The sequence below is a fragment of the Mytilus trossulus genome, chromosome 14 (genome assembly GCF_036588685.1).
Source record: "Mytilus trossulus isolate FHL-02 chromosome 14, PNRI_Mtr1.1.1.hap1, whole genome shotgun sequence".
Lineage (NCBI taxonomy): Eukaryota > Metazoa > Mollusca > Bivalvia > Mytilida > Mytilidae > Mytilus > Mytilus trossulus.
Genome location: NC_086386.1, coordinates 55,924,638 through 55,942,081, shown reverse-complemented (window position 1 = coordinate 55,942,081; position 17,444 = coordinate 55,924,638). Strand labels below are relative to the sequence as shown.

The 17,444-nt window shown below is 33.6% G+C and overlaps 2 protein-coding genes across 2 annotated transcripts; both read left to right on the top strand.

The window, feature by feature from the left end:
- The first annotated feature begins 5,194 nt into the window (after positions 1-5,194).
- Positions 5,195-6,805, top strand: LOC134697901 (uncharacterized). Its single transcript, XM_063560187.1, has one exon. It carries the CDS (start codon positions 5,195-5,197, stop codon positions 6,803-6,805), a length of 1,611 nt encoding a protein of 536 aa, XP_063416257.1.
- Positions 6,806-12,761: 5,956 nt separating this feature from the next.
- Positions 12,762-17,115, top strand: LOC134697900 (cerebellin-1-like). The gene is made up of 3 exons (XM_063560186.1): positions 12,762-12,835; positions 15,493-15,650; positions 16,715-17,115. The coding sequence occupies exons 1-3, from the start codon at positions 12,762-12,764 to the stop codon at positions 17,113-17,115; spliced, it is 633 nt and encodes a 210-aa protein (XP_063416256.1).
- The last annotated feature ends 329 nt before the right edge of the window (positions 17,116-17,444 follow it).

The window sequence follows — 17,444 nt, the reverse complement described above, 5'->3', positions numbered from 1 at the left end:
TTTAAACCCCAAAAATTACTATCCTGTACGATTTATAATCTTTTGTTAACATGAAGGTTCGAACACCTTTGGAATAGAACTTTAATAGGTATGTCTTTAAGCAGAAAAATCAATGTAGGATAACAAAACTTGAAACCAATGTGACCCCTAACCTACCCCCTAACTATTTGATTTAAGTTTTTTATGCCCCACCTACGATAGTAGAGGAGCATAATGTTTTCTGGTCTGTGCGTCCGTTCGTCTGTATGTTCGTTCGTCTGTCTGTTCGTTCGTCCGTCTGTCCCGCTTTACGTTAAAGTTTTTGGTCAAGGTAGTTATTGATCAAGTTAATTTAAAAGTCCAATCAACTTGAAACTAAGTATACATGTGCCCTATGATATGATCTTTCTAATTTAAATGCCAAATTAGAGTTTTGACCCCAATTTTACGGTTCACTGAACATAGAAAATGATAGTGCAAATTTCAGGTTAAAGTTTTTGGTCAAGGTAGTTTTTGATAAAGTAGAAGTCCAATCAACTTGAAACTTAGGATACATGTTCCCTTTCATAAGATCATTCTAATTTTAATGCCAAATTAGAGAATTTATTCCGATTTCAAGGTCCACTTAACATAGAAAATGATAGTGCGAGTGGTGCATCCGTGTACTGTGGACACATTCTTGTTTTATCATAGACAAAATATATTATATCAATATCGTGTATTTTGATGTTGTCCCTATTAGAAAATGAAAAAATGCAAATTGTCAAAATTTGCTAGGGATACTGTCTGTTGATCAAGAAGAAGCTTCTGTCCAATTTTCATAAAATTCCACGAAACTCGAAATCTCGCAAGGTAATTAGATGTCTGAAAAACTTACCATTCAACAGTCGGGTAAACAGACATAATTCAGAACTTGATAGAATTGTTCATTGTAATTGTCATGGATATCCGAGTCAGTTTTCGGTGATCATACATGTACAAATGTAGTTAAAGTATAAAGTAGTTACATTTTCACTAATGAAAATAAAGGTCAAAACAAGTGAAGAGAAGGAGTAGTAATTAATCGACATGAGCATCAGAAGGAGGAAAACCCGGCACGTCGACTGGGTTGTTTTATTCAAGCATCGGCCTGTTTCTAGACCCCGTGAAAAATGCCAATCTAAAAACAGTGACGGATCCAGAACTTTTCAATGGGGGGGGGGGGGGGGGGCACTGACCTAAGAGGAGTCCCGCTCCAGTCATGCTTCAATGATTCCCTATATAATCAACAATTTTTCCCCACAATTTGGAGGGGGGGGGGCACCAGTCCCCCTCCCTCCCTGGATCCGCCTAGGAAATATATGGGAAAATAATAAATATATCTAAGTACCTGATAATACACAGTTACAAATTTAAATTAAAGGAAAAGAATGGTTGAAATAAATTTGATATACTGTAAGAATCAATATAATTGCTTAAAATATTAGGATGTCATGGTGAAATGAGACAAAATATATCATATCAATTGTCGTAAAATTACCAGGTGTCTGTGTCATCAAGCACAGCCAAGTAGTCTAATAAGGCATGTCTGCCAATGTAGAATGACGTGGGTATACTTGATTCCACACGAACATTAATTACAAAAAATTGGCATGGATCATTTGTGTTGTGAAAAGTAAAATTGAAGATATAGGATAGCGCTATTTTCAGTGACATATATGTGTTTGTCTGGTTTGTAAGCTTGCAAAACATTTCATGAAACTTAAAGGCTTTTCGCCCATCAACATTTGCTCCAATTGAGAAATTCCAGTCAACTTAGAAGAATGTCAGTATGAAAATTGTCGTGCATGGTGGCTTAACTAAAATAATTCAAATAAATATTAATATTTATATAATTATACAACCCGGTAACTTCAAAGGTAGATGTACTATCATTGATGAGATAAGTTGGTTGTGTCTCAGTTAATAAGAGATGGATAAAAAAATATGCATATTGAGTTTTAAAAACGTATATAAATGTACTTTAAAAAAATACTGATGATTTAATTTATTGACGCTAAAATCGTGATTTTGTCATCACATTCGCCGACATCATTGTAATTTTTGCAATTCGGCAAACAGATTTGAAAACGGTTGAAAATATCAGGAAATTCGATTTTTAACTCATGACCAGGGGCAGATTTAGGCGGGGGCGTGGCGGGCGTGCGCCCCCCTAAAATTTGCAAATAAAATTAAGAATGGAAATGGGGAATGTGTCAAAGAGACAACAACTCGACCAAATAAAAAAAAACAACAGCAGAAGGTCACCAACAGGTCTGCAATGTAGCGAGAAATTCCCGCACCCGGAGGCGTCCTTCAGCTGGCCCCTAAACAAATATATACTAGTTCAGTGATAATGAACGCCATACTAATTTCCAAATTGTACACAAGAAACTAAAATTAAAATAATACAAGACTAACAAAGGCCAGAGGCTCCTGACTTGGGACAGGCGCAAAAATGCGGCGGGGTTAAACATGTTTATGAGATCTCAACCCTCCCCCTATACCTCTAACCAATGTAGAAAAGTAAACGCATAACAATACGCACAATAAAATTCAGTTCAAGAGAAGTCCGAGTCTGATGTCAGAAGATGTAACCAAAGAAAAGAAACAAAATTACAATAATACATAAATAACAATAGACTACTAGCAGTTAACTGACATGCCAGCTCCAGACTTCAATTAAACTGACTGAAAGATTATGATTTCATCATATGAACATCAGGCAAAATCCTTCCCGTTATGGGTTTAGTATCATACCATCATAACATATATGAGAAGAACATAACCCGTGTCATGCCAACAACTGTTTTTAGAATAAATGTGTTTAGTTCCGACGCAAAGACCTTATCAGTGACTCAATATTAACGCCAAAATATGCAATCTTTAATGACTTGACAACAGTATCGTAATTATATCCCTTCTTAAAATAAGTCTATTCAAAGGTTTTGTAAGTTTCTGAGGTGAATATTGACACCTTTGTGCTTTATAAAGAATATTTCCATAAATAATTGGATGTGAAATACCTGAACGTATAAGAAGTCTGCATGTTGAGCTATATTTACGAATGATGTCTTTATACCGATGATAAAATTTAGTAAATGTTTTGACTAGTTTGTGATATCGAAAACCCTGGTGTAACAATTTTTCAGTAATACATAAATTTATCTAATAAAAAAAGCATGGGTTGACTTCAACATATTTAAGAATTAGAAGAGACCATTCAATCTTTTTTAACATTCAAAGTATCATGAGTATATAAAACAGTCAGTTTAACAGAATCAACTGGATTACTAATTAACTGACCGTCTACGCTTTATTAAAGTTCTATAATAAATAATTTCAAAAGGAAGGTGTCAAAGGCGGAGCTGCGTTTGATGACAAATATAATAGGTTTTAAGCAATTAAAGTAAAAACAAATGTTACATTGTATTTACGGTTTTTATAATCAATTTATTTGATAATCGAAGTTCCAAAACATCCCTTACTCACTTTCACAATTTCATCATGAAACAGTCAAGAAAACAGTCGGCAGAGATTCTTTTATAATATCTGTAATGAAAGATAGAAAAACTGTTTCAAGCGAACGGTTAGTTTATTAATTTGTATCTCTGTGTCTATAAATGTATTTATTTCTCACTTGCAACCTAAATATTTAGCCGAATTATGTACCGTATTGCTGAATGATTGAGATCCCAAGAATATAAATTTAACTGCGTAAATGCATCCCATTCTGATGTAAGTTGTTTGTGGCGAACACATTAAAGTCTGGCACGACCTCCGATAGTAAAAAAAGTAAAAAAAACAGATAGTATGAAAGGACAATTAAAAGTTGCTGGTAAAGTAGAAATTTTCGTTTGAAAAATATTTTGGTCAGGTGAGCAATTGTGGTCTGTCACGTCTCACTTTGCGTCCGTCTGTCCGCCCGTCTATCTGTAGATTGTTGTCATGTGTGGACTAAAGCGGTTCCAGCTTCACTAGTTTTACCACATTATAGTTCGAGATATCTACAGTTCACCCCTTTAGAAGAATATTTCAATAATTTTACCCCAAAAAAAATCCAAAATTTTTTCGCCTCGCTCCGCTCGGAGATTTATAAAATTTGCGCCCCCCTGACTGGAAATCCTGGATCAGCCCCTGATGACAGTACAAGTTGGTGTCTGTACACGTATCTGTATCTACAGTGGGTCTTCGTGTGTGTGGGTTTTCAATATGACTTTTGATTACTCGATCGGCCGTTTTTTATATTGGTTATTTGATTATCATACCAAATATATCGTGATTATTTGATTATTTGATAATACGGATTCTCTAACTCTATGGAAATTTACCCCTTTCCGAACCCATTGTATAAAAAAATTTAATCAACGTGTGGTTGCTGGTGATCTCAAAAGATCATTGGATGATTTTGAGGGTCATGACCTTTTTAGCTAACAGAATGAAATCAAAATACGATAACAGGTGTTAATGAAATTGACAACTTCGTGCAATGTGAAAGGCACTCGAAGGGGATTTTCGGTTAACAAAAAAAGAAAATGTCTTTTTAATCATTAGAGAAACAGATTCTTACATAGTTACTCGTGGATTATCGGATTTATCCAATCTCGATAGTTAAATTATAAATTTTAAAGTCCTCGCCGAGGCGGCTCGGACTTTAAAATTTATAATTTAACGCGGCGAGGACTTTAAAATTTATAATTTAACTATCTCGATTGGATAAATCCGATAATCCACTGGTATCAATGTAAGAATCTATATCTATATTTTTGATTATTTTATAATTAGGGCTATATTTTTGATTACTTACTTATCTTGTTTGAAAATAGTAATTAATCATTATGTGATTATATTGGCCAAACAAATGTGATTACTTGGACATCCCCATGAGGGACCTCTATAGTACGTCGAAGATATAAATTCTTGATTTTACTAGATGGAGTAATGCAGTTGTTAAAATGTTGATTCACTTAAATTAGAGAAAATAATAATGTCTCAGTTTTATGTACAAATATGCTTTTTGGGGGGCATATGGTATAACCGAAGATTTTTGATAAAGACCGTGATTGTGTGTATTTGTATTTCTTTGCTCGTTTGGTCTGTAGCCATACCTTTCAGACGCGTTCTCCTTGAGGGAGTTTGTTTTGGTGTAATTGTTTACGTTTGGAATTTTTTTCCTTTTCTCTCAAGAAAAACAGCAATGGGAACTGTGTTTCAAAGCATTTCTGCTGAATTATCCGCTGAATTCGAAAATTTATTGTCCAATAATCACGCTAGGAGCTTTTTAGAACGAGTATGCGATTTGACAGGGACCCTGATGATCAGCAGTTCAAACAATCCCCTAGTCGCACCCAATTCTTTGAAAATCTGTGGTTCGTGGGCTTCTGTATCAAACGCACACAATATTCTTTCATCATACACTATTGTACGTGACTTGATGAAGACAGATTTTGACGATAATGATAATTCGTGGGGTGAAATTACTTCAAGTGAATATTTACCTACCCCTAAAAGAAGAAGAAAGAGTCGAAACCGAAAAATTTGTAACCTAATTCGAGAAAATGATGAATTTAGTTCAAGTATGAAGCTGAAAACATCCCCTGCTAACCCTGAAATACTTGATATTTGTCCTGATTCTAATACAGTTTCACCAATACCTATTCTCTTGTCATCAATTGGGAACAGTCAGACATTTCCGGTCAATTTGTCCAAACAAAATGAAGATATTCCCGGGGAGCCTGTTCCATTAACACCAGAAGATGGCGACATGTATTTCATTGAAAATACAAATAACCAAGTTACCGATTTTCAGAACAGTGACAATCAAAGTGCCAACACCGAAGAAGGGGGTAAGGGTAAATATCCCTGTACATTGTGCAAACATTACTCCACAACTAGTGCCAAGAATTTAGAAGCGCATTTGGATCGATTCCATTTTAAACCTGTTACTTGCCATATCTGTGGAAGAGGATTCGGTTACGAAAGAGACCTAAAAAGACACTTGTTGAAAAATAAGTATAGCTGTTCCACTGCAAAACGATCCTTAATAAACAAACATTATGTCACTATCACCAGATCTGAATACGATACTGATGAACAATCAAATTCTGGTGTTGGGAACTCAATTGAAGATTTGGTTAACTTATCAAAAGAAGGTCAAGATGAAAGTTGCAATGATTCAAACATCCATCATGAAGATTTGCAGGCTTATAGCACAAAAGTTTTTGAAACAGAAGATTCTGGCTTCAATTTAAACCTTAGAATTAAAGAAGAACCTAAAGAACTAGAAGAACCAAATCCGTTAGAAGTTATTCCTATTCAAAGTGTATCAACAAATTCAACATCGCCACCAAAAGAATCTACTGTTCAAACATTACCATCACCAATAAAGCAGAGCCGAAATTTGGATAGTAGTACAAATTCACCTGAAGATGAAGATGAAAGAAATGATTCGTATCAGGATTCTACCATTCAAAGAGCACAAATGCCTTCTCAGGATCAGTTAAAATTAATGGAACAAGAATTTGGTTCCAGCAATTTTGACTTCAATGTTGAGGAAGATTTCACAACAGAAACAACTGGAGAAGTGACCAATTATTACTGCAAAATTTGCACTTATATGGCACACAAGAAACAACATATGATCGATCACATTTGTCGTATGCATAAGAAGCAGTTTGCCTGTGAGCATTGTAATTCAATGTTTGGTCTAGTAAAAGATTTGAATAGACATCTTCGTAGAACACATGGTGTAGATATTCCCCTGAAAAATTCACGGGGGACAATTGTTAGACCACTTATACCTCTTTGATTTTAATTAAATGTATTTATCATGTTTATGTAGGTGTACATTTTTCATTGTAAATTTACATTATATCATTTTTATATTGTTAGTTATCATGGTTATAAATTTAGAATTTTCCAATTACTTTGATTTATGACACACATTACATTGGGAGCATTTAGCATGTTTAGGAACATGATAAAGAAAATATTGAGTAACACCATGTTTATGAATATTTCTGAAAGCTAATCTCAAGATTATCATGATAAAATAAATGTACTGTACATGTATATTTTGCAAGTTTTGTCATCTGGTAACAGTGCAATTTAGATGTCATATGCCTTAACCATTGTCATGATTGTTAACCAAAACAATAAATTGTTATAGATTAAATCTGAACACATACAAAATGACATACATGTATAGAGTATAAGAAATTACCTTTCCCGGCAAGAGAAGCTTACATACTTTCTATTTTAACAGAACTTTTTGTCATGAATTATCATTTTTTTACATCTTAAATTTATAAGTCTTCATGGTCTACATGTACGAGAAACACTGGTCTTCATAAACAATTATCAGAATGGCACAGTTTTAAGATTAAGGCTGAATAAAAAAAAGTATGTGTGGTTCCAGTTACATGTGAGAAAAGTTAGGGTATGTCAATGTATGTATGTACATGTATGTAGTAAAGGATTTTTTTCTTATTTTATGTTGTTTTATTTTACTTTATGGCTATTGGAGCAACATCCTGACTTTGACCATGTTGACAGTGGTTATTGAAAAATTACAAAAAAATCTTTAAAGTAGACATTATATATTTATAGGACTAAAAAGTAGGATAGATAGGGTAACTGGAACCACACATACATTTTAATTTGGCCTAAGGATCCGGACATACAATTTAGGACATTTTTATTATCTCAAAGGTTTTTGTAAATATTTTAAATATTGAAGTAATTTATAACATAAATTAATTTACATATACTTTTGCTAGAATTTTAGTATTTTTGGATTTAAAAAAGCTTTTCCAACATCATGAACATCATGAACGTGTTAGAATTAAACAAGAATAATTGTATGCCCCTGCCTCAGCATTCAGGGGGCATTAAGTGTTACCCTAGGTACGCCTGTAAGTAAGTGCATCCCAACAATTGGTTCCCATTCTTTAATTTTAGTTTTCTTCAACTAAATTTTACAAAATGTATACACAATGCGCATGCTTATTTCCACAAAACACAGACCAAGTTTGAACTTGGGTGTCATAACTTTTACAGTTCCAGAGTTATGCCCATTTACAAATATAAAAAATAATTTCCATTCTCTAACAGCCTTAACCAACTATTGTTAAACTATAAATAATGCAGGTATACACAATCCCTTTTACCACAAAACACAGATCAAGCTGAAAGTGGGGGTGGTATTATGGGGGTTTATGATTTTTGTCCTAAAAAAAGTTCTGACCCCAATTGGATGAATCCTATGAGATGACAAAAAAATATTATTCTGTGTTAAATTTTGGATAAAAAAAAATTGATTTATAGTGTTGAAGTATATATAAAGTAAAAAAAAAACGTTTCCTTATAGATGTGTGAATTTTATTCTGACACTGACAAAAAAATCATAACCCCTCCTTAAAGTTATTAATCATTTATTAGGGTTGCTCCTTAAGTACAAATGTAAACTAAACATATTTTGGTTGTCAATTTAACAGCATCACCTGTCATTGTTGACCAAGGAATACATTTGTTTTCATAGTGGGTCTCATTGGGGTCTAAGTGTGACACTGGATTGCTGAATTTTTGTAAGGGTAACACGTGAAAGTCACTGTTGACAGTGCTTATTGAAAAATGACAAAAAAAATCTTTATGGTAGACATTATATATTAGGACTAAAAAGTAGGATAGATAGGGTAACTGGAACCACACATACATTTTAATTTGGCCTTAGGATCCGGAATTATTGTGCCGTGAAAATGGGAAATGAAGTCTAGGAAAATTACAAAGAAATGAGAATTGCCTACGTACATAGTGCAAGTGGGATAAGGGATTCTGACAAAACAGTAAGTGGGATCCAGGATCAGAACCCCCCAATGAGACTCCCTTCATACTAGAGCTAGTAACATGATAATAATTACATTTAAATATCTACAGTCGGAACATTTTTTGATGCTTTAATATATTATAACTGTTTCTAAATATGGGTTATTGAAAATAAGGGTAATAATATATAGACTCTTAATTTCTCTCTCTTCTGTACATGTACTGAGAAATGTGTGACCAAAATTACATTGTATTTATGTATGATTAGTGTATGCAATGCTATTTACAATCTTGAGAATTAACTTTCAAAGGTCTTGTGGTGTATGTTATACATGATGCATGTACATGTATGTATATGTTCATTTATATATAGAATCAGTTTCATTTTTAACTTTGATGTTTAACAGTCCCAATTTCTGTGTTCACAATCAATGTTAATTTTTTATGCCCTGGCACAAACTGGTTAGGCCATATAGTTTTACCTTTATTCATCATTCCGTCATACATGTAATTCATTTTGTCAATGTATGTCATTCCCCTATTCTGCAAGATACAGTTATCATTGGTTATACAGACTGCTTTACCACACATCTCACATATTGAGAAGATTTTTAGTTTCTACTCTTTGGTTGGGTCATTGGTGGGTCCCGGGGGAACCTGTTGGAACCCCCCCTTTTTTTTGGACAATCAATGCATTTGAATGGGAGCATATAGCTAGAAACCCCCCCCCCCCTTTTACACTGTGTTGGGACCCCCCCACCCCCCACCACCTCCCTCTTTTTTTGAAATGGCTGGATCTGCCCCTGTGGGTTGTTGTCTCTTTGACAAATTCCCCATTTTTATTCTCAATTTTATTTTATACTATGATGAGCATGATGAGTAACAAATTAAGTATACATGTCCCTATACATAAGGTTTTCCTCTTATGACTTTTGCTGAAATTAGCATGATTAGGGGGTTAGGACTTTTAAAATTTGTGAGTGGGGCTAATAATCATGACATACCAGAACACCAACATTGAGGCATATGATTGTCCCAAATTTGTTTCTCTTTGGTCAGCCAGTTTTTATGCAACCTCTGAAAAAATCTTGGATCCGCCTGTATTATATAATTGGTTATTTACATTGCCTCATGTATTTGAAATTTATTAAGTGTCTGTACTTAAGTCTTATTTTTCCACACATGTAAATGAACATTAATTTATATATTTGTTAACCTGAATCAATTATGTTATTAATTGAAATTTATAAACAAAACTGTTACAATTGATATGGTTGTGATTTTACTTGTATTGTTAGAGAAGATAGTATAAGATCAACAGGGATAACCACCAAAACAAAATTTCATTGCATTGTCCAAGAAGTCAAGACCATATAAACACATAAAGTCTTTTTGAATATTTACTTTTGGTTTACCATTTGAAACCTGTTTGGTCGAAAGGAAAATTAAATATCATTTTTCTAAATTTTATATAGATTAGAACAAAATTTGATAGAATTAAATATTTCAAATTTTACTGTTACATCTAAAGAAGTTTTTTTTGTTAATCTCAATATTCAACATCAGATGTTGCTATACAAAAAGTGCTCTAACTTAAAGGAGTGCAACTACAAAAATAGGATTTGTGGTGATCCCTGATGTTAATTTTCTCATTTTTAATAATACATGTATATACATATTTATTTATGCAAATGTATAACATTCAGTGTCCCTAATTAACTGTGCAATGAATACAATGTATTTAAGGTCATGGCCAAACAGTTGACGTACAATTGCCATACAAAGAATTCAACAAATACTGAATTTGATGTTTTGAAGACAAGTTTTATACTCTGAGCAGGTCTGTAGCCAGGAATTTCCAAGGGGGGGATTATTTGGGTACATGAATTCAATTTTAAGTCACAATTTGAACAGAACGTTGACTTTAACAGTGCCTATTTGGTTTCAAGGGGAGAGGGGGTTTCGTCCAAAACCCTCCTGGAACCCCCTGGCTACGGGTATGCTGAGCGCTGAGTTATATGACTAAATGCCTATGTCTGGAATCAGATTTTGAATTTTATGTAGACTGCATTTAAAAATTGCATTGAAAATTATTGTCTGTATAAGATGTCACTTTATATCAATTTGTGTGCATGCTAAGACTAACAGAATATCAACTGACCACAGATAAAAATGAGGGGGGTGTTGCATCTAGTGTCAAGCCCCCCTCATGCTAGAAAAATAATATAGATATTTATTGACCTGAAACACTTCAAATTATTTTTATTGAACTTGCTCCCCCTGTAACTTTATATATATTATATCTTTATTCTGTCAAACCTTTGCAATAACACTATAAATGTTATACAGACACTACAGGGTATCAATAATACAGACATAAATACATGAATGAATACACAAAGCAAAATATGTACACTATTTACAATTATACTAATAGTAGTTAGCCAGTAGGGCACACATGGGAATTTATAAATCTAATGAAAGTGCACAGCTTTCTCAATTTAGATATTTTATTTAAATTCATAATTTAATTAAACATTATTATATTTGGATGATTTACATATTTTTTATCAATACATTCGTTTCTTTTTACCGACATCTCTGTGCACATCATAATTTAATGATACTCATCTCCAAGATCTTCAAATACATTTTGGGTTTGTAGCTGGTTAACGTTACTTAATTGACAAATGATCTTAATAAGATTGATCTCAATAAAATATCAGTCTGGGTTGGTTGTACAAAGATTGAATAAATGTTAAATTCATTTAAATTTGTAGTTTTAATTATTACAACTTATCAATAAATGTTTTTCTTCTTCAATTTTTTGGGAAAATTTACATAATAGTGATAAAAAGTTACTACAATTAGTGAAATATAATTTTGTTTTAAAAATTGCATTAACATTAATTTAATATTTAAGTATGGACATGTACTTAGGTGAGGTTTTTTTAAAATTTGTGTCAGATATTTGGAAAGCTTGTTTTTACCCCCTATAATACAGGGTAAAATATTTTGCCCCAAAACACCCATTTTTCTTTTCCCATAAGACTTCAATAGCTCATAATTAAAAGTCATTAACCAATTTTTTTTAGCAGATTCTAGATTTTTTCTTTCAATTTGATACCAAAATGATACCAATGCAAATATAAGGCAAGAGCATAGTCATGATCATGATAGTCAAAATTTACTGCTATTAAAACAATGAAATATCTGGAAAAGGAGCTCCTTAACATATACATATTTTATTTAGCTTATATGGTTCTTTAACTAAAGGTCTTCTGACTTAAGCTAATAGTACACATGTATCAATTTTAAATTTATTTTCTTTTAATTTCACCTAAGTTCATCATTTAGGCTACAAATAAGTGTATTTATCTGTATACATGTATACCAATTAAAATGATAGACATAGGCTATATGTAGTCACAATTGAAATTATGGGTCTGGTTGGGGTTTACAAAATGGAAAATAATAGACCAAATAATATAAAACAGAGGAAATGGGTGCTAAAATATGAACAAACGAGAAAAGTGACATGGAAAAGTTAAAATACACAGAAAATGAAGACCCCCTCATCCTGACCTTTATTAAATGACTTAATATTTTTTTTAAACTTTGATGTTGTAGTTGTGTAGTTATTGTTGCTACTGTTGTTTTTGTTTAGAGCTTGAGATAATAAATATTACACAAGTATCATTTAGTTAGGTTATTTTCATTCGAGTGCAAAAAAATTTGCATTTTCATATTTCATTTATTGAATACAATGTGAGCTTTTGTCCCCACTTGGCATCAGTTGTCTGTTGTGAATGTTTTGTCTTAAAATTTCAAAGGAAAGTTCTTGAAACTGATTACTGAGACAGTATTAAGAGGGACGCCCCCCTCCCACCGTTTTGTGGAAACAGATGGTTGATTATACTAGTATAGAGAATCATAGAAGCATGACTGGAGAGGGTCCCTCATTGGCAGTCGGTGGACCTCCACTAATGAAAATATCTGGATCCGCAAAAGGATTGTATTCATGGCATTTTAGGCAGAGAAAATCTTCAGAACCAAAACGGTCTTATTTTACATCCCATTTGCATGTTAGTGAGTTATTGCCTTTCTAATTTTAGCTGGCAAGGACTAAACGGCCACACCAGCTTTATTTTCTCAACTCTTGGCGTTAGACGACATTTAGAAGTCAAACAAGTTAATAACAAACATACATAACTCCAAGATATAATTCATATCGGATTAGTCCATACAACTGTCAAAATCAACCATTCGACTTTATCAGCAAATCGAAAACAACTCGCATTCCAAACCTGGAACATAGCACTAAAATTGTCTTCTTGGTCTGAAAATGTGCATTGCAGTATATAACATCAACGGCAATGGAGTAGAGGCACCGCGGCACTATGAAATTAGTTCAGTTTTGTGAGAGCAACCGAAGTTTAAAGGCTCTCTATTGTCTTGGGACACACGAAATTGTCTGATATAAAAAAAAAGAAGATGTGGTATGATTTCCAATGAGACAACTCTCCGCAAGAACCCAAATGAACCAGAAATTATAAACACTGTACGGCCTTCAATAATGAACAAAGCACATACGGCATAGTAAGCTATGTAACCAGGTTACATATTTCCTAACCTTTTATGTCAATTCTACCCGCATCCGCATCGTTGGTAGTGTATTGACCTCAGGGGGTCTTGGGTTTGATCCCCGGCCGGGCCAAACCAAAGACTTAAAAGACGTCTGAGATCTCCGCTAAGCATGCGGCATTTAGGAGCAAGAGTAAGAGCAAAGACTGGTGGGGTCAGAGTCAGGATTATGTGCCCAGATATAAGGAGAGATGTCTTCCTGCGGAATATGCCATGTGAATTAGCAAGTAAAATTCCGGCTCAATATGTTGGTTTAGTACAAAGCAGGGTTTGCACTCGTATTACATATTTATAATATTGCAGGATTGATTTTTAACTTGCATTTCTCAATAATGATCAGTTGGCGTGTTAATAAAATAACATGCGTGGTCCATGTAATAGAGAAACACTTATATTTCCCAAAATTATCTCAATAGATGAATAGAACTCATCCATATAGTAAATCAACAGATTGAAATGAGGTATGCAAGTTTGTTTAACATTTTATTGATATAAATTTGTCTTCAGTCAGCTTCATAATACTCAATGTATTTACTTAACTGATTGAAGTAAGGATGGACTGAAAAATGCACGTGTGGGGTTGGGGGAGGCGGTTAAAGGGTTGTCTATTGCTGTGGATTTATTTATTTTCGTGGATTAAGGAAAACTTACACAAAACAACTAACATTTAATCAGCATACACGCAGCATTAACATAAGAGTACTCATAATTACTGAAAGCTAGTCTAAAGCAAATTAAAACTGGTGAATAAATCATGTTCTCCTTAAGTATCAATCAGTACACATCCATCGGCTTTCGTGTGAAGACGTCACCAACGCGTTTAGAATTCCAGTGGCGGATCCAGAATTTTTCACAAGTGGGGACCCACTGACCGACTTGAGAGGGGGCCCGCTCCAGTCACTCCTCAGTGATTCCCTATATAAGCAACCAAACTTTTTTCCCAAAAGGGGGGGGGGAGGGGGCGGGGGAGTGAAAAAGTGGGGCCCACTGACCCGCCCTTAAATCCGCCTCTGAATTCAGTGACCTTGTATAACCCAAAATATAAGAACAGTATCAACAGACTGTAAAATAATGAGTTCTCATAAATATAAATATATACATGTAGCAATTTGTTTCTATTAATTAACCGTGGAGGATCCAAAACTTTTTGTAAAAGGGGGGGGGGGGTGCGCTCCAATGACACTTTAGTGATTACCTTAGTATATAATCAACCAAATTTTTCCCATGAAAGATTTTTTTCAGACAAAGTAATAAATTAATGTTACTAGAACCTTTATTCGGGCAATAAAATCAATATTTGAGAACAAGTTAATGAACATTTGAGGTTGAAGGGATCGCATCTTAATTTACGAACGTTTTAAACATCACGATCATAGAAACTAGAATGAGATTTCCCGGTTTTCAGAAAATCAACAGCAGAACAGCCAAACTTCCAAAACTAACATTTGTATTTATGAAGGAATTTGGTAAAGGTTGTACTAGTAATTAATTTGTGGTAACGAAATCCTTCACTTTCTAATTATCAGTAATACGTACATAAGTCACGCTCATTTAAATCTCAAACGCGACTTCAAAATGGCCATATGGAAAACGTTGAGAAATATATACCCCGTATGAAGGGCTTTAGGAACACCATCGTCTTTACAGGGAAACTCCATAAATAAAACCTTTCCGAATGAGTTTTATAGTTAGTGTTTATGTTATGCTGCTACGCCACTGTGTCAGGTTAATCGTGGTGTACTGAGTGCCCGCACACATGTTTAACCCGCACCATTCTGTATGTGACTGTTCATAGTCAGTAATTCAGATGTTTTCATTTTGGGCCTTTTATTGCTTGCTACATTAAATTTGGTATGTTTACTTTTGCTGGAGGCCGCATGGTGCATGACCTATTATACTTGCAAACGTCTACGTCATGTAGTCTTGGTGGAGAGTTCACTTGTCTCTCTTGGCAACCATATAACATTCCCGTATTTTTATACAAACAACTTTTGTGACACAAACATAAACATCAAGCCTCGTGTTCAGTTTATTCCAGGTTATCTTATTGATTTGTGTTATGCCACTTATGGTAACGGGACAGAAATCCTGCTCCAGAAATGCTGATCTCATGAAAAGTATTCAATACCAGCTTAAACTCGTTGAGGACAATGAGGGGAAATGTGATTGTAAAGGAAGAGATGAAGGTACGCTTTGTAACAATATATAATGTCTGATTACAAATCGACCACTATCGAAGGTCGGTGGTTTTCTCCGGGTACTCCGGCTTCCTCCACCAATAAAAATTGGCTGTCACGAAATAGCCTAAATGGGGTGCTAAAAAGTAGCGTTAAAACACAAAAAAAAAACCCAACCCAACACCAAACAAACAAATAGACCAGCAGTTTATGCCGTTCATTTATTTACAATACCGTGATTTTAATATATATTCGTGCGTCCAATGCAACGAGGGCTTTTAAGGAGGTAGACCTAAATTAAGGGAAATAACTCTTAAAATCATCATTACGTTTGTGTCAACCATTTACAATCTGTTTCCGGTAAATGCTTGTCATATATTGATGAAACATTTTACAAATGCATCACTGATTTAAAGAGTTATCTCCCTGAAATAAGGTCTACACCCTTAAAAGGCGTTTATTCGAGAAAAAAGAAACCGCTGTAAATGAATAGGCTGACGTCATGGCATTGGTTTACAATATATGTAATTACAATTGCATTGGAACAAATATAATCAGATCATGATTCCATTGTCTACAAATATGATCCAATTATTCAATTTTCTACAACTATAATCCGATGATTCCATTTTCTACAAATATAATCAGATGATTCCATTTTCTACAAATATAATCAGACGATTCCATTTTCTACAAATGTTTTCAGATGATTCTATTTTCTACAAATATAATCCGATGATTCCATTTTCTACAAATATAATCCGATGATTCCATTTTCTACAGATATAATCCGATGACTCAATTTTCTACAAATATAATCCGATGATTCAATTTTCTACAAAAATATAATCCGATGATTCCATTTTCTACAAATATAATCCGATGATTCCATTTTCTACAAATATTATCAGATGATTCCATTTTCTACAAATATTATCAGATGATTCCATTTTTTACAAATATTATCAGATGATTCCATTGTCTACAAATATTTAGAAATTGCATTTAATTCATTTAAATGATTATTTTAGAATATTATATATCATTAAAATATATTTTTGAATGTATTTCAGTACAAGAAAAAGTGGCGTTTATGGTTAAAAATTCAGCTGAGTTACAAAACATCCCTTCGAAATCAGTTGTAGTTTACAATACAGTTATTACCAATTTAGGCAACGGATACGACTCATCTACTGGAATATTCAAGTCTCCTTCAAATGGTGTTTACATATTTTCCTGGACAGCCCTTTGTCAGTATGGCAAATACTTTCGTACTTATCTCGATCTCAACGAACACCTAATTGCCAGAAACTTTGCAGGAGCACGGAATGTAAGAGATCACGCATCGGGAAGTCAGAATGTTGTAATTGAAGTAAAAAAAGACGATAAAATATCAATAAGAATCGAAGATGGTTTTACCGGAAAGTTCATGTTTGGAAGTAGTTGGTCAACTTTCAGCGGTTATAAACTATAACAGCTATACATGTAATAACATAAAAAGTTGTCAAATATTTATTAAAATCCTTAAAAAAATAATGTTTTATAATGATAATTTACAATGTCCAATGATTCCTTAAAAAATGTGACCTACTGAATTAGACTATAATTAACGGGTTTGTAATAATGACTTTTATGATATTCGAAAACATATAATTTTTAAATGATTTGCGCATTATAAATAATACACGAAATGTAAAGTTGGTATTGACCATTTTATCAGAATTAATCATGATCCTCCGCAGAAATGAATCTTTTATATTCATATATTCCCAATTGCATAAACATGTAATTGTATACATACAT

Bases quoted from the DNA above. Each gene is read 5' to 3' on its own strand.
- LOC134697901 (XM_063560187.1), top strand. From the start codon at position 5,195: ATGGGAACTGTGTTTCAAAGCATTTCTGCTGAATTATCCGCTGAATTC.
- LOC134697900 (XM_063560186.1), top strand. From the start codon at position 12,762: ATGACTGGAGAGGGTCCCTCATTGGCAGTCGGTGGACCTCCACTAATG. The intron at 12,836-15,492 runs GTATTCATGGCA...CCTCGTGTTCAG, and splicing joins TCTGGATCCGCAAAAGGATT to TTTATTCCAGGTTATCTTAT. The intron at 15,651-16,714 runs GTACGCTTTGTA...AATGTATTTCAG, and splicing joins TTGTAAAGGAAGAGATGAAG to TACAAGAAAAAGTGGCGTTT.